Source organism: Eptatretus burgeri, chromosome 4, assembly GCF_056783735.1.
Source record: "Eptatretus burgeri isolate ZD-2024b chromosome 4, Ebu_testis_v1, whole genome shotgun sequence".
NCBI classification, from domain to species: Eukaryota; Metazoa; Chordata; class Myxini; order Myxiniformes; family Myxinidae; genus Eptatretus; species Eptatretus burgeri.
This window is the reverse complement of record NC_140964.1, coordinates 112,855,828-112,878,423: the sequence shown is the minus strand read 5'-3', so window position 1 is coordinate 112,878,423 and position 22,596 is coordinate 112,855,828. Positions and strand designations below refer to the sequence as shown.

The following is a 22,596-nucleotide window of genomic DNA, read 5'->3' as shown; positions in this document are numbered from 1 at the left end:
TGGGCACAATCCTGGACGGGTCGCCACTCCGACACAGAATACCAGCAAGCTGGCACTCATTTTGCCAACCTCAGAAGGACGACATGCAGAGTCAACCCCACCTGATATTAATTCAACAGCCGAGTGGGATTTGAACTCAGGATCCTAGGATCCCCAGCCCACCACCCGAACCATTAAGCCAAGACCAGGCATACTCAGCTATGAGGAGCCACGGAAGGAGACAGGACTTTGTACATTAGAAAGGAGGTGGTAACGAGGTGATTTGATTGAGAGTGAGATGTTTAATATAATGAGGGGTCTTGACAAAATAAGTGTGGAAGAGTTTTTTTCATCAGAATAGGCAGTGATTGGACCAGGGACCAAATCCTGAAAGTAAAGAAGAGGACAGTTTGGACACAAATAAGACAGGGTTCTTTCCGTCAAAGAGTAGTTAATGTATGGAATGTTCTTCCTGGAAAGGTAGGGGCAGCAGAAAGAGTGGATGGTTTTAAGTTGGAATTACATAGGTACCTGGATGCATTGGACATAGAGCGGTGTCGGTATATCGACAGGACTTTCAGGCAGCTGGCACATGGATGAATGATAGTACATGTGTATTGGAAGGTTGTAATCCCTTATGTGTCTGGGAGGGTCCACCCCTCCCCCCTAAAAAAAGGTTATGGTAATGATAATAAAAAATATCTTGACTTTAAATATTATTTTGTTTGCATGTATGCCACCCCTCCCCTGCCCCCATTAACATCGACTCTGTGCTATGAGATGGATTTGTTTGGTCTGGTGTTGGTGTAGCGCTGGCGTGATTGGCTGAATCGCCTCCTCCTGCATCAAAGTTCCTTGTCATTCCTTGTTCTCTCAATGCTGACTTTCATACTCCCCCTTCCTTGTTGTTATTAAATCAAATGAAAAGTCCATCTTATAATTGGTGAACATGGTTGGTTTGAGAATTTCTCGTGCGATTCCATTTCCATCGATTGGTCAATCCAGTCTGACGTCGTTGATGATGTATTTTTAAAGTAAATTAGCCATTTACTTAAATCAAATGCAGTCATTTATATATTTACATTTTCAAACAGGCTTTTTGACAATCCACTGTTTACCTCTAGTTTTGACTGTGTATCCTGCTGTCGGAACTTCCTCATTTTTATATTCCAATTAATTTCATACCACATGTCGTTTTATATCCCAACCGGGTTCACTTTTTATCTGAAGCTTTTATCATAATTTTCTCTGTTTTCATCTATTTCATTCCCACTGGTTCCTTTTGCTCAGCTTTTTTTTGATGGCATTCCATAAAAGGCACTGTCGGTTCAAAAAAGAAAACGCATTTGATTGATGAATTGGTCATACATTATACAGGCGTCGTCGAGGGTCTGCATCTTCATCGGATTTTGTCGTGATGATGAAACCTGAGAGTACAAACAGGTCCTGTGACTTAAAATGTTCGATATATCATGGACCTTGTGCTACCTGAAATGGTCCATGCAATCTCCTGCAGCTGTGCCTCACAACAGAGAGTGCTATCCCCCTCCATGGTTATCGTAATTTGAATGAGAATCGGTGTGGATTCTCCACGATGTCTTTCGCACAGGTCTTCCTTTATTCCAGCTATGAACGGTCATGCTGGTGTTTCGCAGGCAGGGTGATTCATCAATGTGTGTGCCGTCCCTCTGATGGACGTTAAACGGGTATCCCATCCACCAGAATTAATTGATGAACGTTAAAGTTCACATGGTGTCATTCGTGAATAGTAGGCGAACTAGCACTGCCATCATTAACAAATTCCAAAATTCCTGTCCTAACCAGCTGAGAACATTGCATCAGTGGTACAGCTGTACCCTCAGCCAATGATGCTACCCCACAGCCTTGTGCTGCATACAAAAGGAGAAGAAGACTGAACAGAAAAGGAATGTTATCTCGAGTAATCATTCCAAGTAGGTTTCATAGTATAGAGATATCTGGCAAATATTACGGCGATCGGTAGAGCGCATAACTCCGACAGACTGAACGGTTTACGATTTGTATCCCACTGATAGGTCTTGATCCGGACCTGAACCAAATCTAATCGCCTTGTTCTTGTCATCTATCCAACTCATCCTCCAAGTTTTGTCATAACCCGCCGATAACTTTTTGGAATTACTGTATCACGCTAGATATCATTTTTGGCCACTTCTCTCAATTGTGAAGAATCAGTTTAAAATTTGAGTGTCCAGAACTGGATCCTCATCAAAATGGAATCGATTCATCCTCGTCACACACCCTACCTGCCCACCACGTTTCGTCCGAATCCATCCACAACCTTTTGAGATATCCTGCTTCCCAAAAAGACTGACAAACAAACAGATAAACAGTGAGGAACACATAACCGATGTCCACCTTTGGCGGCAGAGGTAAAAATCATGATAATTAACGTGATAATTTTGTTCACCATTGTACATGTCAGACAGGATAGTGCGGAGATGGTGCACTTACTTTAGAAGCTATCTTTTCTGGGTTCGATTCTCGGCCCCAAAGATAAAAATTGTCCGATTGGTCCTTCACGGGCAGGGTGATGCATTACAAAGTGTGCCCCTCCGTTTGATGGATGTTAAGCTCGGGACACATTTGCCGGCATGAGTTTGTGAACATTAATGATATCACGGCATCATCGCCAGCATCTTGGCGAAATCCTAAATTCCTGCCCGAACCCACATCAGCAGCAAAACTGACGGTCAATCTGGCAATGGGCTCACAATCCAATATGCATTCAAAAGAATGAACCGTTGTACATGCACAACCTGTTGGGATCCTTTTTTTTTATAACAATATACTGTAAATGTTGTCATTGTACTTCAGTTTAACATCATAACCAAACATTGATTTGTACTGTGTGTGCTCTTCCGCAGTAACTCAAAATCGCTGCAGTCCACATACGGATTTTGAATGCAACAATGGAGACTGCATCAGATACCACTTAACATGCGACGGTGTGCCGGACTGCAAGGACATGTCAGATGAGAAGCAATTCTACTGCAGTACGGTGACACGCTGCGTTGGTTTCATTTTCACACAATGCTGCGTCACGTGATTTCCGTACCACACTGCACCACGTAATTTGTTATGCTGTGAGATTCTGCACACCGTGGTGATTGTGCAACCCCCGCCTTTGACATATTGTTATGGAAGCAAACATAACACTGGTTCATCACACTTGTTAACCTTCCCTTATCACGTCTTATTGCAGGCAATAGGAGGTGCAAGAGCGGCTTTCGCAAATGCTTTAATGGACGGTGCGTGGCACATGATAAGTGGTGTGACGGGGTGAACGACTGCGCAGATAACACGGACGAGATCACCTGCAAAAGTGAGCATTTTTATGTGACATATGCAGGTTATTCCCAACACATCCTCCCGCATACAACCCCTACCCTTCCTCTCCCCCACGGCCCCCTCGTAATATCCAGCAATCCCTACTCGATCATTCATGCCAGTATGGCTCTAATGTTTCAGTGGTGACAAATTTAGGTCAATGTTGGTTTATTTACTTCCATCACAATAAGTTTTTACCAACCTGAGATAGAAGGTAAAAGTTTACTCAGCAATGACTTTATACTAGCAAAATCCCGTGTTATAATACCGCAATATTTAGAAAAAAACAAACAAAAGGAAGCCTTTTATATGATATTTGCATTGTTGTTAGAGCTAAAAAAAAATGGAAGGTTATATATTTCTTAACAGCAAAGAAAAAAGAAAATGTTTTGGGACCGATCGAGGCAGCTACCTGTTGCTTTTTTGTTCAATTTTCTTTTTTTGTCTGATTGAAAAAAATTATTATTTTCCCCTCATAGGTTTGGATTAATCTGAAGCAACTTTTACTGAATTTTTTTTTAATCTCCCAGGATTGTTTCCATGCTTCAGGGTGGGACAGACAGACAGACAGACACCATTTTCCGAATATATATCTAATATATAAAGCTCCTAACCATTGACTGACTGACTGATATTAAAGATCAGTACCTTCCGAGTGACGCAGAAAGATGAAATTTTGCATGCCGATAGACATCGAAGCCAGAACACTGGAAAAATTCACAGAATCATCCGCCAACATCCATAAATGAAAATATAAATAAATGAAAAAAAAGAAAAAACGCAGGCGAGTGACCCGAGACAATGGGGAAGCTCGGTAATTTTGTGTACCGACGGACATCGAAGCCGGCAAAAAACACAGAACCGTTGGAAAGTATCTGTAATTGAAAATATAAATAAATGAAAAAAATAAATGCAGGTGAGCGACCCGAGACAATGGGGGAAGCACAGTAATTTTGTGTGCCAAAGGACATCGAAGCCGATACACCGGCAAAAATCACAGAACCGTTGGAAAGCATCTGTAAATGAAAATATAAATAAATGAAAATAAATAAATGCAGGTAAGCAACCCAAGACAATGTGTCAGCACACCCCGCTAGTGTGTGTACACACACACACACACACACACACACACACACACACACACACACACACACACACACACACACACACACACACACACACACTTGGTGGAAGCTCGTGGTAAAAAATACCACGATAGAAAAAGAAATAAAAAAGGAAGCCTTTTCTGTTACCCTTTCTGAAAGAGCTCAGAAATATAAAATACAATCATATTTCTTTTAAGCAGCAGAGATATCACAGCACGTCTTCCGTTCATATTGGTACCTTGGATCATTTTACACTATGGAAGTCTCGATCCTCCATTCATATTGGTACCTTGGTTCATTTTACACAATAAAAGTCTCGATCCTCCATTCATGTTGGTACCTTGGATCATTTTACACAATGGAAGTCTCGATCCTCCATTCATATTGGTACCTTGGTTCATTTTACACAATAAAAGTCTCGATCCTCCGTTCATATTGGTACCTTGGATCATTTTACACTATGGAAGTCTCGATCCTCCATTCATATTGGTACCTTGGTTCATTTTACACAATAAAAGTCTCGATCCTCCGTTCATATTGGTACCTTGGATCATTTTACACTATGGAAGTCTCGATCCTCCATTCATATTGGTACCTTGGTTCATTTTACACAATAAAAGTCTCGATCCTCCGTTCATATTGGTACCTTGGATCATTTTACACAATGGAAGTCTCGATCCTCCATTCATATTGGTACCTTGGTTCAATTTACACAATGAAAGTCCCGATCCTCGGTTCAAATTGAATTACAAAATGTCCCCATCTGGGGAGGGGGGATACCCATTCTCAGACCCTCCCCCCTCTCCCAGACCTTTCCCTTCATCCCAGAACCTTCACTCCCTCCGAGAGAATCACCTCGCTCTGAGACCCATTCTTCCAGACTCCCAGCCCCTTCCCACACCTCCCAGACCCCACTATGCCTCCCAGCCCCACGACGCCTCCCAGACCCGCACTCCTCTCTGGCACACCTCCCAGACACCCACTCTCCTCCGTCGCACCTTGGGTCCATTCCATCCACCCGTATTTTATTCTCTCAATGTTGGCAACTTTGCAAATGGGTTAATCAGGGACAATTAGTTGCTGCACAGGGAGCACCCCACGTACGGTGCGGTCATCGCTCTGGTTTGAGCCACCATTTGCTTGTCGGGTGCGAAGGAGTACCAGCATGTCGCATAGCCGGCTAAGAAGTTCCACGGAAGCACTGTGGTGCCTGCCTCAGCAACTTACTTATACCCATCGTTAAAATCAAATAATGACAGGTTTTTGTGTAGATTTGGCGATGAAGGTTCTGCTGAAATAACTTGTTCCTGCGTTTTGCCGGGTTTTGTCTGCCAGATTCCACTTGTGCCCCGGATGAGTTCCGCTGTGGAGACATAACGTGTATTTCCAATGCCACCCGCTGCAATCAGGTCATTGACTGCGATGATGCATCCGATGAAATCAACTGTGGTAGGCCTTATACATTGCCATCCATTCATTGAAAGCAATTTTATGTCGGGATTATCAGTCTCTAGTCCAGAGAACCAAGAACTAGTTCAAGTAAATGACTAAATATAGTTGCTAATTCCAGCAAAGAACTAGCACTTTGCATTGGCTGGTCAAGAGAATAAAGCACACAAAGAAAATGGTGAATGTTATCCACCATAAAGGATCACGAAGCACTGATGTTTCTGGCTTTTACCCTTCTTCGGAGCAACAGAACCAATTACATCAATTTTCATTCCGATGAAGGGTAATTAATTAAAGTCTGAAACACAAGCACTTTGTGATCCTTTACGCTGGATAACTTTAACTGGTTTACTCTCAAGTAAATGACTACCTGGAGGTTAAGAAACTTCACACTAACTCTTACCACTTGAGCTTAAAAACCCAAGCTCGCTACCTGCCCAATGCAGTCCTTCGTATGAATTTACAATTCCGGATTGTCTCCTTTATGATTGGAAGTTGGAACGATAGCTCAGCATTAACGAACGGATGGCTGCTTGCTCCTGAGCTTGATCCCACAATGCATTAGGATCTGAGTAAGTCTACTGTACGTGCAGTTTCAGAAACTGATGCTGCAACATGGCGTATGCTGCCTTTTAGAAGCATAGCCAGCTAGCCTTGCTCTATTGTGGACATGAAAGATGCAACGCTGTCTTTCACAATAGTATGCCTTTGGAACAGTACCTTGGCCAAATGTAAAATTGCATGGATGAGTCAAATCGTCGCCTTACAATCGAAAGGTTCCACCTGACAATTGAACCATTGTTAGTTGGAACCTTTTGATTCGAAGGCGACGAAATGTCGGGTTCACCTCCTTGCTTCATTTGCATATGTGATACCATCGTTTGCCTCCAACGTGAGATGACACCTCTCACACTCTCCATTATCCTCTTTGTGCTTTCATTTTAATTTCTTCTATAAAGTTCAACGGGTTTGCAGGAAGTTCCTTGCTTTTTGTACTAAAGGTGGTTTCATGTATCCTTTGTGAGGTTCCGATATCATCATTCCTTTTATAATTTACTAAAACAAGATATTGCTATCAACATACAGGTATTTGTCTGCCTAATGCCCATCAACCACAACAACCCCTCCTTTGTTGTGAGTGCTGTTCTACTTTTTAGCTTCAAAATATCCCTTATTACCCCTTACATCGAAGGTGGATGGAGGTGACGTTTTCACCCCGTCCGTCCGTCTTTCTTTGATCAGGATATCTCAAAAAGTTATCGACAGGTTCGGCCAAAATTTGGTGTACAGGTTGGGTGTGTCACAATGACAAATTGATTATATTGGTGAGGATCCGGATACGATTTTTTTTTAAAGTGATTCTTCACCAATGAGAGATGGGGCAACCCCCCCCCCCCCCACCGATATATACCATGATATATCAAAAACAATGGACGAATTTGGACCAAACTCGGTGCACAGGTTGTTGGGTAGGTGACATGAACAAGCCGATTCGATTCTGGTTAAGATCCGGATACAGATGTCGCCTATCAGTGGGATGTATAACGTAAACTGTTCAGCCTGGCGGAGGTATGCACTCTACCGAGTGCTGTTCTAATTCCATCTGAATGTATTAGTAGCCGAGGGTTTAAAAACCCACCATGTTTCTCACAGGTCCCTCAGACTGCCAGCATTACCACCGATTGGGCATTGTGGGAAAAGGCCCGTACGTGAGCTGCAACTCCACTTCACTTTGTATTCTTCCTGCCTGGATGTGTGATGGTGTAGACGACTGTGGAGATTTTGCTGACGAGCGGAATTGTGCCAGTGAGTACCTTTTCCTTTGTCTATCGAACACTGTCATCTACTATATCATGCCAAGCACCGGTTGCAGTGAGGACTTTCATATGCGTGGTTTGCTTGCTGTTATGTTATTGTTTGAATCATTTGCACCGAGCTTAGTCCCACAGTACACATTGTATATACAGAGCATACTCAAGTGTAAAATGTATGGTGTAGCATCTCCACAAATACAAAGTTATTTTGCAGCTCATAAAACCTCAACTCACATTTGCTCCATGTTTTACGAGGTTGGAGTTCTCATAACTTTCCTCGCCTGCCTTCCCTCTCTTAATCACACCATCCCACAGACAAGCATGGTTCTAATGTCTGCCCAGAAGGCTTCTTTGTCTGCCCCTCTGGGCGTTGTATTCCCTTGTCCTGGGTATGCGATGGAGAAGGTGACTGTGAAGATTCAGCTGATGAGAAGAGCTGTGGTATGTGATGTTCACACACCGTCATTGCCATACCACACTCTTTCTGAAACACAAGCAAGCGCGCGCGCACACACACACACACACACACACACACACACACACACACACACACACACACACACACACACACACACACACACACACACACACACACACACACACACACCTTCCTTTCCATTTTGCACAGTACAGTTACTGCTGTCATTCAATATCAATTCCGGGTACTTTCCTCAAAGGACCTGAGATTTAATCCTATTATGTATTTTTTTTTTTCCCCTCAATAGTGTCACCTGTCATTTTCCTGCAGACAAACAGTGCTCATGGAGTCAGTTTGAATGTGAAAACCGTAAGTGCATCAGCCAAAGTTGGGTGTGCGATGGAGTAGATGACTGTGGAGATCGATCTGATGAAGGCGACGAACGCTGCAGTGAGCATTACTTCCCAATCAACAAACTTTACACAAACCACAAATAATGGAACTTGGGTTTCCGAAACATGCTGTTTAATTGCCCGGCAGTACCTTTTTCCTGCTGATGCACTCCATAAACCACCAAGCTCTTCCTTAAACCATGTATGCAAATCGACTAAAATTGATTTGAATTGTTGATGTGGTATTTGTCACGTGTCAGGAATTTTTGTGTTTCTGATCACACCGAACAACCTGTCCCTATTGACCAGAATCGGTGACCTGCAAGCCAAACAGCTTTCACTGTCCAACGTCACGGGCCTGTGTCCCAACCAGATGGATGTGTGACGGCGATCAAGACTGTCCGGACGGGGCGGATGAGTCGATCCTCAACGGATGCTGTATGATAGCACAATCGGCCGGCAGGCGTGCCCCAGTACCACACATGGGAATCACAGAAATTCACTGAATGTCTAAGCATGCAAACAGCAGTTATTAACTTTATATGCTGATCAGAAAATGCTATTAACTCTTGGCCCGTGTGGCTTGACCTTGCAGTGTTCAACGGTTCCTGTGACGCCACAGAGTTCAAGTGTTCAAATCAGCGGTGCATCTCAAAGTTTTTCGTATGTGACCACGATGACGACTGTGGAGATGGGTCTGATGAGTCTCCTGAATGCGGTTAGGCAGTATTTATTCTGCCCTGAGTTTTCTTCTTTTTCCTCTCTCCAGATGTTTCCACCAAATAATAACTCTACTGTTCCTTTCAAACTCAAATAGTTTCCTTCATCTTAAACTTTATCTTGTACTGTATAACATACCGTATACCGTATTTCACAGCATAGTTTATTTAATTAAGAATGTATATGTATGTACGAATATACATATATATATATATATATATATATATATATATATATATATATATATATATATATATATATATATATATATATGTATGTATATATATTGTTGCGGATTCGCGCCCGCCGGCGTGCTGACGGCCACGTAACTCGAATCGCGGCACGTCGCCCACCGGACGGACAATCCAGTCGTGACCCTCTCGGACTAACGCCGGGAACCAGTCACGGGTGGACCTTTCGGTCTCACCGCGATCGAGCCAATCAGCCCCCGCGTGGGATAGGGTTGCTCGCCAAATTCGACCTACCTAAGTACCCACGCGGAGGGTAGACCGGGCGATCGCACCTCGCCGCAGGTCGACTTCAGACACGGGCCACTTAAGCGACCCGTTCCGTACTATCGGGATAACCGAGCGGTGTTATCGTCGACCTCGACGGTTCGATTAATTATCGGGCGTATTCAGCCCACTACCAACCCTTTACGTGAAGCAAGATGGGGATTCAATAGAGGAAAAGACGAAGCGAAGCGGGAAACACAGTTCAATAATAAAGCACATTTATTCGCGACGAACGGAAAGCACACATATTCAATTCCACCAAAAGCACACAGAAAAGAAAAAAAACACAATGCAATTTACACAAAAAGCAAATGTAAAAGCGAAAACACAATGCAGAGCTAATACCGACTACCGAGCACACGGCAACACTTATACAATTCTACTTCACAGACGGCGCCGACAACACATACCCAAAACCAAGGAAAAGAACACCCTCAAAGATGAGGCGGGCCTGAGGCCGAGACCGGGTCGGGCCTACCCGTCTGGTGATGAGACGCGGAGCGGCGATGGTGCCTCAACTCCGCGGGCCTCGCGGACAGTGTCTGGGAGGGGGTGGGAAAGGGGCCCCCTTGGTCGCACTATCTCAGCGCGGGGGGAAACAGGAGGGGGTTGCTGATGCTCGGGGTATAGAGGATTCCTGCTCTGCCTCGAGTCCCGCGACGAGCGTCTCCACCTCGAGCAGGTCGCGCCGTCGGCCTCCCTGGGGTGCAGCTCCCTGCACGACGCGAGCACCCCCTCGTCTGCCCTCGCCGCCTCTCCACAGCTCCGTCCCCTCCGCTCCGACTCCAACGCACACGACGACCAGCTCCTTCTTGCCAACTCCACCGCCCGCGAAGTCTTAACTCTCTGTTCTCTCTCGACTCTACTACTCTCTGGACTGACGAACATGGTCGCTTATATCAGCCCCGTGGCTTCGCCCTCTCATCTTTGACCCCCTCCCTTCGACCTTTCACCTCGCTCCCCATTGGCCCGAGAAAAAGTGGGCGTGAATGCTTTTTGATCCATAAATTTGCATATATCGATCGCCCTCCAACGCCCTGGAGGCGGGGCCAAATCGCCCCTTGCTCACCGATTGGACGGCAAAAAGTGGGCGTGTGTCGTTTTTGATCCGTTTTTGAAGCACAAAATCCGTGATTTTGTACACGCCGTTCGGCGCGCGCCCTGCACGAGTCCAACACCGGTACCCACAGGCGGCGCAAGAACGGTGGCGATGCGACGGTTGCGAGGTGTGACGTGAAGGTCGTGGCGGTTGTGGTGAAGCGGCGTTGTGGTTGGTGGTTGATGTTGTGGTTGTGGTGGTAATCATGGGGGTTAGTCCAAAATAAAGATAGCAAAAGAAAAACGGCTATCCTGAAGAGTCGCAGCACGCATAAATGACATGTATTCCCACTAGACAACGGGTTTGGGCCTAACTACACATGTACTTACCGAGATACCTCACCTAAGGGACCTGAATGGTGGTTTGCGAATTTGGTAACCACAACACTACCCCCTCCCCTTTTTACAGACTCGTCCCGAGTCGTCAAATTTTCGTGTGCCATCATGTGTAGTTTTCCCCTAGTACATTTTACCTACGGATCCCTGAGTGCGACATTCATGGTATTCGTGTCCCCAAAATAAATAACCTGAGGGCTGCGTAACTACCTCAACAAACTCACTCACACGGACGACTTAAATAAAATTGCCGGCGCTAAGACAGACATGCCGGGGGCGCACTCATATTTACAGTACATCTTAACCTTAACTTACAAATTTTACACTAAACCATGGCCCAGGATCATTGAACTCTGCAAAAGAAAACAGTTAGCAGGGAGCCAGGCTGCTCGCATGCAGTCTCTGGCTCAAAACAATGCAGGTGACCGGGAACGTGGCTGGCTGCTCACACGCAGTCCAAGGCCTTCCCTTTTGAACTGAACGCAGTGAACCACAACGGTGCATGGGCTGCACAAATGCAGTCTCCGTGCCAGCTCAAGTGGCACACGCAATGAACACAACGAATGGATAGATGACTGGATGGACGCAAACACGGTGCACGGGCCGCCACTGCAGGCCCGTGTTGTAGCTGCCAACAGGGCAGTTCTTGCAGCTTGCAAACTGTTGCCTTGATCCTGGCGCACATGGCAATGAACAGGGGGGGGCAAAGCAAAAATTGAACGGGGCTGGTGAACATGGGCAGTGGGCATGGCATGGCAAAGGCAAGCAGGCAAACACAGCCCGCAGAAGAAGGCCGCTGCAGGCAAACACAGCGGGCAGATGAACTGGCCGGCACAGGCCTTGAAGAAAAACAGCCAGCAGATGAACTGGCCGGCACAGGCCTTGACGCAAAACACGGCCAGCCGATGGCACAGGCCTTGCAGCACAGCAGCTGCAGACGATCCAGCCGGCACAGACCTTGCAGCAAAATAACAGCTGCCGATGAAGTTGGCCGGCACAGGCCTTGAAGAAAAATAGCCAGCCGGCTGAAGTGGCCGGCACAGGCCTTGAAGCAAAACACGGCCAGCCGATGAAGTGGCCAGCCTTTGCCGTTCAGTGGAGGTTGGTGGAGGGAGTGCGGTGGTGCTGGCCACTTGGAAGGCGGGCTCGGACCTACCTACCTGTCTCCCTCCCACCTATCGCCTTTGCCTGTCACTGTACATACCCACTCCCTTAATTTGTCAAACCCCAATTTAGCCCCAACTTATTTTTTTGTTGTTTTTATTTTTACTTCCCCACTATAAATCGTCCCCTAACCCCCTTTATCGTCCTTGTTCGGCTAACCTATCCTGTCACCTAGCCTACTCCCAACCCCTACGTTCCCTTCCTGGAGGGGAACAAGGGAGAGCTAGCGTCCTGTGTCGAGGCCCAACGAAGCCTCAGAATGGCCTCCCCAGAGTTCGGCGATCTAACCCAAAGTGGGTCCAGCGGCCCACAACGAGAGCGAGGGGATGGATGGTGCGGAGGGGTACATCTCCTAATCTACCCTAACCATTTAACTGCTAAACGACCCCGGGGCTTTCAACAAGCGCCTCTCGCTTAAACTATTGGTTCTAACAACCCAGATTCCCGTCGCCTGTGTTGGTGTCCTCACAATTTCGGGCCTCGCCCCCCAATTTTCGCTCCGTGCCCTCACACCGTCTCCTGGCTGGGACACGTGGCTCTCTCTGGCAGGCACGACCCTCTGCCGAATCTCCCGCTATGGCACCCCCGGGCACTACACTGCCTCCGAGCCTACCAGCTCCCTAACACCGGGGAGTGCCCCCCATGGCACCTCCCCTGAAACGCACACGTGGCAGGCCGGCCTCCCGGGCCCCTTTCCGAGGGTCACCCGTGCCCACAACACTGCCCACGCGGCTAATGGCGCCCCGGGCCCCCGCACCAAGCAGGCGCACCCGTGCCCACTACGCTATCCCAGCCCCCCATGGGCCCATGGCCTACCGCGGCCGACTAGCCTGGTGCCCGGGGTACCCACTCAGCGATACTCACCTTTCGCAGCCACACTCCCAAGCCCGTCAACAGGGCTCCTGCACCCCTCCAAATGGGTCTCGAGCCTACTTTCCCACCAACAACAAAACGACCTCCATATTTGTTAATTTGACTAACCCAGCTAACTCACTCTACACTGACCCCGGGGTCCCTTGGGCAGGAGTCACTCCTCCCCCCAATCACTCATCGCACCATGCATTCCCCATTCGCTCCACTCACACAGACCCGGTGGCCTCACTCACTCATCATGTACTCACCTCACAACTCACCAACTCTTCAACACACACACCGCTGAACTCTGCCATCCTCCTAACTACATCCCCTAACTAACTCGTGCTCCCACGTCGTCCCTTAAACTAGTAGCACGTTCCTTTTAACACTACGTAGCTAAGCTACGTCCCCACTACACATCCAAAGTCTGTCTCTGTCTCCAAAATAATCCCATTTTATTTCCCAACCTAAATCTGGCTACAATCCCTCTAACTAATCCATTCCACGGGCCCCATGAGGACTTACCCCTGCCCCATGGAGCCGGTCTAGCTAAGCTAACCCTTCCCCCTAACTAGTTTCCATCCTGTGCCCAGGGCCAAGGGGGTCTTTCACCCCTTGCCCAGGAATCCTGTACACCCGAAAGTGAGGCTTGCTGTTTTTTTTTTTTTTTTCTCTTTACATGCGCAGCACCTGCGCGGCAACTCAGAGCTCGCGCACTTTGCACCTGCCCGTGACGTCATGCAGCTGCACGTGTACCTCGTCCCTCCTTGGACGGTACCATCCGGCAGAGATACCCCTCCTGCCGGATTCCAACCCCACGTGCAGCCATGGCGTCACCGTGCGTATAAAAAAACACAAGCCCCACGTCTCGAGGGGTTCCCCACGCGAACACATGTGCTTTGCCCGTTGGAGCTTAACACACACGATCGCGTGGAGAACCCGTCCGGTCCAAATCCGTTTACCTGCCTAAACTTTGTCCGTCCGCGGGATCGGCAAATCCACCGCGTGCGTTTCCGGACCGGGACTTCACTCTCGCAAGCGAGCACGTGGCGGTCTCGTGCGTTGCACAGCACGGACCGCGTGCTCACTGCTGGGTGAACCCGGCACGGTCCCCGAAACAACTACAACGGCTACTCGGCTTTCTTTCTTCTCATGTCGCCGTCTCCGTCTCCATTCCACACACGCACTCCCGCGTGTCACGACGCACACTTTCCTCTATTTTTTCTGTCTCCCGTGTCTCTGCCAACTCTTCACCCTTTACCTCCCTTGTCTCAACTATTATTATTTCCTTTGTCGTCACCTCGTGTCTCGTCTCACACGTTTTGGTCTCCCCATTTAATTTTTCCCTTTTGGTCACCGTCGATTCTTCTGTCACGACCCTCGCCCAACACGCCCCCCGAATTATTTTTTTACCCGCCTCCACCGCGGGCCTGTCAGCCGCTGCACCCCCTTCCAGCTCGTTTGCTCCCACACGTGGAGTCGCCATTCCTATCTCCCTGGTCACGGCCTTCATGCCCGCCTGCAGGCATCGGCCCATGTTCTGCGTCTCACCCCGTAGCTCTTTCATTTCCTCCTTCATGTTTGCTTCCATTCCGTTTATTTGCTGTGTATTCGCATCCATATGTTTGTTCATTCCTTTTATAAATTCATTTGTGTATGTATCCATCTTTTCGTTCATTTGTTGTGTATTTGCATCCATCTTTTCGTTCATGTTCGCATTTATCTTCGCTGTCATTTCCGCCTGCATGGCGCATAGCTGGGCCATGTCGGGTGCGCTTGAGTGAGCAGTTTCGGCAGGGGTTGGGGAAGGGTTTTGGTGGACAGGGGGAGGGGAGGTGTCATACACCGCGGCCGCTGTCGCACCCATTTCGGGCTCTGGGTTCAGTTGGACGAGTTCACGTTCCTGCACGGGCATTCCATCCTGGGCCATGGATCCTACACATTCTACATCCATTTCTAATACCCCCGGCTCCCGCTCACCTTGAGACGCCATCTTGCTTCTCGTGAAGGGTTAATTTCGCTCGCTCGTAATTTGGAGGGAATCGGGGGTCGCTTCTCTCACCCCTGGACCGATTCCCGTGAATTTAGCTGGAGACAGGAGAGCCCGTTTTCCTGTTCTCCGATACCAGTGCCGCGAGGAGGGCGATGGATTTGTATCGCACGACCTGACACCAGTGTTGCGGATTCGCGCCCGCCGGCGTGCTGACGGCCACGTAACTCGAATCGCGGCACGTCGCCCACCGGACGGACAATCCAGTCGTGACCCTCTCGGACTAACGCCGGGAACCAGTCACGGGTGGACCTTTCGGTCTCACCGCGATCGAGCCAATCAGCCCCCGCGTGGGATAGGGTTGCTCGCCAAATTCGACCTACCTAAGTACCCACACGGAGGGTAGACCGGGCGATCGCACCTCGCCGCAGGTCGACTTCGGACACGGGCCACTTAAGCGAACCGTTCCGTAATATCGGGATAACCGAGCGGTGTTATCGTCGGCCTCGACGGTTCGATTAATTATCGGGCGTATTCAGCCCACTACCAACCCTTTACGTGAAGCAAGATGAGGATTCAATGAAAGAAATGACGAAGCGAAGCGGGAAACAGTTCAACACAAAGCACATTTATTCGCGATGAACGGAAAGCACACATATTCAATTCCACCAAAAGCACATAGAAAAGGAAAAGAAACACAATGCAATTTTACACAAAAAGCAAATGCGACAATGCAGATCTAATACCGATTACGCGAACACACGGCAACACTTATACAATTTTACTTCACAGACGGCGCCGACAACACATATCCAAAACCAAGAAAAAGAACACCCTCAAAGATGAGGCGGGCCTGAGGCCGAGACCGGGTCGGGCCTACCCGTCTGGTGATGAGACGCGGAGCGGCGATGGTGCCTCAACTCCGCGGGCCTCGCGGGCAGTGTCTGGTAGGGGGTGGGAAAGGGGCCCCCTTGGTCGCACTATCTCAGCGCGGGGGGGAAACAGGAGGGGGTTGCTGATGCTCGGGGGAAAGGAGGATTTCTACTCTGCCTCGAGTCCCGCGACGAGCGTCTCCACCTCAACCAGGTCGCGCCGTCGGCCTCCCTGGTGTGCAGCTCCCGGCACGACGCGAGCACCCCTCGTCTGCCCTCGCCGCCTCTCCACAGCTCCGTCCCCTTCGCTCCGACTCCAACGCACACGACGACGACCAACTCCTTCTTGCTTCTTCTTCCCAACTCCACCGCCCGCGAAGTCTTAACTCATCGACTTGACGAACGCGGTCGCTTATATAAGCCCCGTGGCTTCGCTCTCTCATCTTTGACCCCCTGCCTTCGACCTTTCACCTCGCTCCCCATTGGCCCGAGAAAAAGTGGGCGTGAATGCTTTTTGATCCATAAATTTGCATATAGCGATCGCCCTCCAACGCCCTGGAGGCGGGGCCAAATCGCCCCTCGCTCACCGATTGGACGGAACAAAAGTGGGCGTGTGTCGTTTTTGATCCGTTTTTGGAGCTGAAAATCCGTGGTTTTGTACACGCTGTTCGGCGCGCGCCCTGCACGAGTCCAACACCGGTACCCACAAGCGGCGCAAGAACGGTGGCGATGCGACGGTTGCGAGGTGTGACGTGAAGCGGCGCCGCGGTGGGTGGTTGATGTTGTGGTTGGTGGTGGTAACAATGGCGGTTGGTCCAAAATAAAGATAGTAAAAGAAAAACGGCTATCCTGAAGAGTCGCAGCACGCATAAATGACATGTATTCCCACTAGACAACGGGTTTGGGCCTAACTACACATATACTTACCGAGATACCTCACCTAAGGGACCTGAATGGTGGTTTGCGAATTTGGTAACCACAACAATATATATATATATATATATATATATATATATATATATATATATATATATATATATATATATATATATATATATATATCATCAGCACACTCCACAGTCCCATCATCGCCCGCATCCTCTACATCCCTCATGCCACCCACATCTGCCATACTTCCATGCTAACCACACATGCACCTGCCATGGACCCAACCAACCAAGATGCTCTTCAACGAAACTCCCACCCTCTGACAAATCCAGCAAAGATGTTCACTCTTTCCTAAGTTTACCCACCAAAGCTCTTAAACGAGCCAGCTCTAAACATTTACAGCAGGAAATACCCACACAGTCTCCACCAATCCGAACATCACCCACGTACAACACCAAATACACTGTTTATAACCATTCATGCATTTGTCCCTGACCTTGTACTTATTGAATGACATCTGCTTTGTCTCATCCTTTTCTTCTTCAGGTTTAGACCCTTGATGCACGTGTTTCTAAAATGACTGAAGGTCATTTAAATTTGTTCTTAACAGTTCATAGAGTATATAAGGACATGAAGATAGGAGTAACAATAGTGATGGAAACAAAACCTGTCCTTTTCCCACATGGACTCCTGTGAATCACCACTTCCTCCTCCTCCTTCTCACTTTCTGTTGTTGCTACCTCTTCTTGTGTACACATATCAGAATACCCGACGTGTGGTCCTGCTGAGTTCCGCTGTGCTAATGGACGCTGCCTGAAACATGCGAACTTGCAGTGTGATGGTGACTTTGATTGCCATGACCAGTCAGATGAAGCTCCACTCAACCCACGATGCACCAGTGGAGGTTTGCTGGGATCACATTTACACTTGTTTGGGCGCCGGTAGTGTGAGCATAGAATTGGAGGAGACGGACAGACGGTTTAATTCCTCCATTGTTATTCTGTAGCTTTATTGAAAATATCATTAAATATTTCATCACATACAGTACCTGTTAGTATATTATGCATTTATATCTGCTTTTATTAAGGATACAAATTTGATATTGTCCTTAAGAATAAGTTCCACAATTTGTCTTGACACTTATTTTTGTTTGGTCTTTGTTTGCTATCATCAGTGCCTACCCCATTATGAATTCCGATTTGCTTACACATAAAACTTGAGACCCCGACACATCCGTAGATGTAAGCCGCACCTTCTTTCCCACCACCCCCTACCCCACCCTTCTCCACAGAACACATGTGCGGCGAGTCAGGTTATATGTGCCACGCTAAACACTGCATTAACGAAAGTCAGGTGTGCGATGGAAACAACGACTGTGGAGATTCGTCCGACGAGCGCAACTGTAACATCAACGAATGCGCAGATCGCAGGATCAGTGGCTGCACCCAGGGCTGCACAGATCTCAAGACTGGCTACAAGGTCTCACCCTTTAAAGCACTACACACCATTTCATCGCTGTATTTTGCATCATTACATATTGTCTTTCTGGCTAACCACATAGATAATTTGTGGGCTTAATGAGACTGAACCTAAGACCCTATAAGACCTTAAATCAGATCTGACAATGCTTGGAAATGCAAGAGTGGCTATTCGGTTCATCCAAACGGTATTCAACACACTGCCATCACTGATTACATTTATTTTTGAAAATAAATAAAAGCTTATGGATTCCTTTCTTCTTTTTCATTTGCGTAGATTTATCCTTCAACACTGCAACAGTCTTTTTTTGTTGTTAAACAACTTGCTTAACTGCACAACGGTTATTATTTAACCTTGCATTGTGTCCTATTATGGAAACCAGCAGAGTACCCACCTCTGGATGGGTCAAGTTTGTGCATTACTGTATTTGCTGAAAAAAGTATCGTCTGTGTTTTGTAAGAAGATTATAGCCTAGAAATGTTTGTGTGGTGTGTGCTTAAAAGATTATAGATGTCTAAAGGTCTAAAGGGTATGTTCCAATAGTATGTAGGGTCTGAGGAGCTGAAAAGGTCGAATCTCTCAAGCATGTAAAAGGGTCTAAAAAGGTCTAAATGATCTAATGCTCTAAATAGTCAAGGGTCCAAGCTGTCTTACATGTCTGAAAAGTGTAAAGGGTCTAAATGGTGTTAAGGTCTCAGGGGTCCAAAAAGAGTCGAGGGACTTGAGGGGTGTAAAGGTCTAAAGTGTTTGTGGGATATAAAAGTTCTAGGGGTCGAAATGTTATAAAAGGTCAGAAGGGTGAAGGGGTCTAATGGTATCTAAAGTGTCAAAATATTCTTAAAAGTAAAAAGGATATTTGGGGTCTACATGGGTCTTAATGGTTCTTAAAGGTCTTAGGGTTATTGGGGGTCTAAGATTCTAAATGTTTTTGGGTCTTCAGGGGTCATTGGGGTGTCAAGGGGTCTGAAGGTATAGAGGGGTCTGGAACTCACACACACGCACGGCTCCTTTTATAGATAGAAGTTATATTGACCCTCATATTTCCTTCATCGTTATGTTGTCAGCACCACCAAATTTGCATATCACGTCATATGTCTGGTCACCTGACACAATTGTGACCTTTCTGTACGACCAAGTGTGCTCCATGCTGATACCCTTATTGTCACCGTTGTTACTCACTTGAGTTCAGAGCCATGGACAATTGACGAGCCTGATATGGATGATAAGAGAAGCACGATATTTTCAATCTGTAATTGTCATCATGTTTACATTTCAATTTCATAATGTGCACATCTTGCCTGACAACAACAGCCTCATTGTCTTTGCACTAAAAAAACAAAGCAGCCATACAGATGGAGTTGTTATTTGTGATGACCAGGTGCGAGCAAATCTCCTATTTTAACATAAATTTATTTTAAGACTGCGGAGTTTTGATATATATTTGACTGAAACTCCATGTTCTGCCATTATCTATCTCTCCTTCCTTGGAGGTGTGGACATATTGTGTGCTACACCCAATTATTCTTCTTGGATCACAAAAATAATATGTTACTCCTGAGCTGTAGACTATTCATTTATTATCCCCAAACCTTTTGAAAAATTGTTCCTTGTGGATTTTGTAATTGGCTCCTTCTGTTTGTCATTTATGCTATCTCTTAAACGATTCTGAAGAAATTCACCGAACCTGGTAGTTATGCCCACCACACGGAAAGAAGGTGCAAGAGCAGTCTCATTTTTGGCCCTGCCCCGAGAGCGCGGTCAAAAGGTAAAATGTCAAAAAAATGCGGGTCAATCAAATACCATTACGGGGACATTTTTAACTATTTGTTAATGAAACTTTATATCTGCAATCAGTGTTGGGAGATGCATGGAATATTTAATGATTTTTTTTTCGGGAGGGGGGGGGATTCAACCCTGGTTCATGCCCCAAGGGGTGGAGACATTGGGCCAAATGGGTCAAAGCGTGGAAAAATATTTTTTACTCAAAATTTGATATTGGGTCATTCCTGGTGGAACATTATGCCATCTTTTGACTTTGCTTTCGGTAGGAAGCGTAGGGAATTGCAATGGTGCGCCATCAACTTCGCTCTGGTTTAAATTTAGAATTCCCTAACAAGGAACTTTAATGCAAGAGGAGGGTTTCCAACCTTAGGCTGTTTTTTCATGACGTATCCTTTTCAAACGTTGAACGTCAAGCAAATAAGTTGTATGCACCATTTTCAAAGTCTTTGGTATGACTCAGTCAGGGTTCGAGCCTCCAACCTCCCACACTCAGAGTGGACGCTCTGCCAATTACACCACCACCGAGTCATTTAAACCTGATGTGTATTACCATCTGTTTTGCAGGAACGGCAAACCTGTAAATGCAAGACCTGCATATTTAACTCTGTAGCAAATACATCTTCCTTTGTCCTATATTTAGTCATATTTTAGGGTCCATGATGCTGTAATTATGGTATTGTTGTGGACCCAGGGTCTGGGCGAGAACACCAGGGAGAAGTTACCTCGGGTTCCCACCAGACTCTCCGGAATCGCAGGCCGTTGTACACGGATAACTCCGTGAAGCTAATCGACCGTGAACGCCAATAACTTAACCACATGACTTAGGGTCCTCCGTCTTCTGGATACCTGTTACCTAATGGTATATTTACCAGGAGACACGCCCTCGGTACACCTTGTTCAAACCTGATCACCTTACCGGATCAGACGCAGCCGAGCGTAACTGCCTCGGACGTACCGGCTAGAAAACAGATCGCTGGGGGATAACGCCCCGGCTTGGCTAGGATACGCACTATGCTGGGCCAGTGAAGGCAAAGACGAAAACGGGCTGGCAACATTTCTACACAAAGCATTTATTTACAATTAAGCAAGGAAAGGTATGTGGCACAGTAAATGGGGTTTATTATTATGTACAGCAGGGATAGCAAGGAATTTGTGGGGTGCGACAAAAGGCAAGCAATTTACAAAAGCAGACACAGAGGAGACTTACCCCGTTATATCTTCTACAATGTTAACTTATGCTACGACAGATGCCATCACATACATACACACACAAACCCGATGAAGATTAGATAGCCAGAAGGGAGTAGAGCAGAAGAGGACTAGTGGCCTCGCAATAACATTCAACATGTGGTTTTTTTTTTTTTACCACGAAAATGGCCACCAGTCAGCCATCTTGGTTCTGATCTCGAAAAAAATATTGACTTGCTTATGTAAGCCATCATTCTTTGTCTGTCTGCCAAGTTTGAACAAGATCGGTCAATCCATGTCCAAGAAATGGTTGAGGATGTGTTCGACACCGGGTTGTTTTTTTTACAACCAAAAATGGCCGCCAGTCGGCCATCTTGCATCTGATGTCGAAAAAAGATGATGCGCATATGTATACCATCATGTGTTGTCTTTGTGCCAAGTAGGAATGAAATCGGACCATACCTCTCCGAGATATGGTTGCGGACGCAGGCACGCATGCACAGACACGAAAATTGAGACCAAACCCATAAGCCCCCGTTTCGGACTAAGTCCAACGGGGGCTAAAAAACAAGAAAAAGTGTTTTGGATGCACGCGAGATCTCTACCAAAGATGTTACGGGAACACCTGTGTAAATCATTCGGCAATCAAAGTACACCGCATTTTTATGGTAGATGGACGACAACTGCTTATGCTTTCCTATGCAGACGCAAAGCTTGCCTCTTCCTCAAAATGGTTCCAGAATGAAAAGGTTTAGCCTGTGTTGTCATTTTCGTTTTACAGATTTGCCATTCTCGTTATACGCCTGAGTTTCTCATTTATTTCAATGCGATTTCACCTCATTCCCTTGCAGTGCAAATGCCGCTCTGGCTTCAGGCTGAAAGATGACGGGAAGACATGTGTGGACTTGGATGAGTGCACGACCATCTTTCCTTGCAGTCACACGTGTATAAACATCCATGGCAGCTACAAGTGTCTCTGCATGGATGGCTACCAACAACGAACCAACAACTCCAACAGTTGCAAAGCCATCTCTGGTAGTACTTTTTTATGGGAATAGCATAAGGAAAGGCGACGGGACTTGGACAGAGTGTTATTATTGTGGTTGAGATTGAGATGGTGGATCAAATAGAGTTGTGGATTTGTCAAATTTCTCAGCATAATTAATTAGTAATATAAGAATTAGA

The 22,596-nt window shown here is 46.8% G+C and overlaps 1 protein-coding gene across 8 annotated transcripts in view; it reads left to right on the top strand.

Moving 5' to 3' along the window:
- Positions 1-22,596, top strand: part of LRP1 (LDL receptor related protein 1) — a 583,330-nt gene that overhangs the window by 481,605 nt on the left and 79,129 nt on the right. For all 8 annotated transcript variants that reach the window (XM_085879746.1, XM_085879744.1, XM_085879750.1 and 5 more), the window contains 11 exons: positions 2,883-3,011; positions 3,221-3,340; positions 5,787-5,900; positions 7,554-7,706; positions 8,030-8,155; positions 8,463-8,582; positions 8,834-8,962; positions 9,120-9,242; positions 17,726-17,866; positions 18,254-18,441; positions 22,263-22,446. In XM_085879746.1, the coding sequence (XP_085735872.1) occupies positions 2,883-3,011; positions 3,221-3,340; positions 5,787-5,900; positions 7,554-7,706; positions 8,030-8,155; positions 8,463-8,582; positions 8,834-8,962; positions 9,120-9,242; positions 17,726-17,866; positions 18,254-18,441; positions 22,263-22,446 (1,527 nt within the window). The remainder of the gene's footprint in view (positions 1-2,882; positions 3,012-3,220; positions 3,341-5,786; positions 5,901-7,553; positions 7,707-8,029; positions 8,156-8,462; positions 8,583-8,833; positions 8,963-9,119; positions 9,243-17,725; positions 17,867-18,253; positions 18,442-22,262; positions 22,447-22,596) is intronic.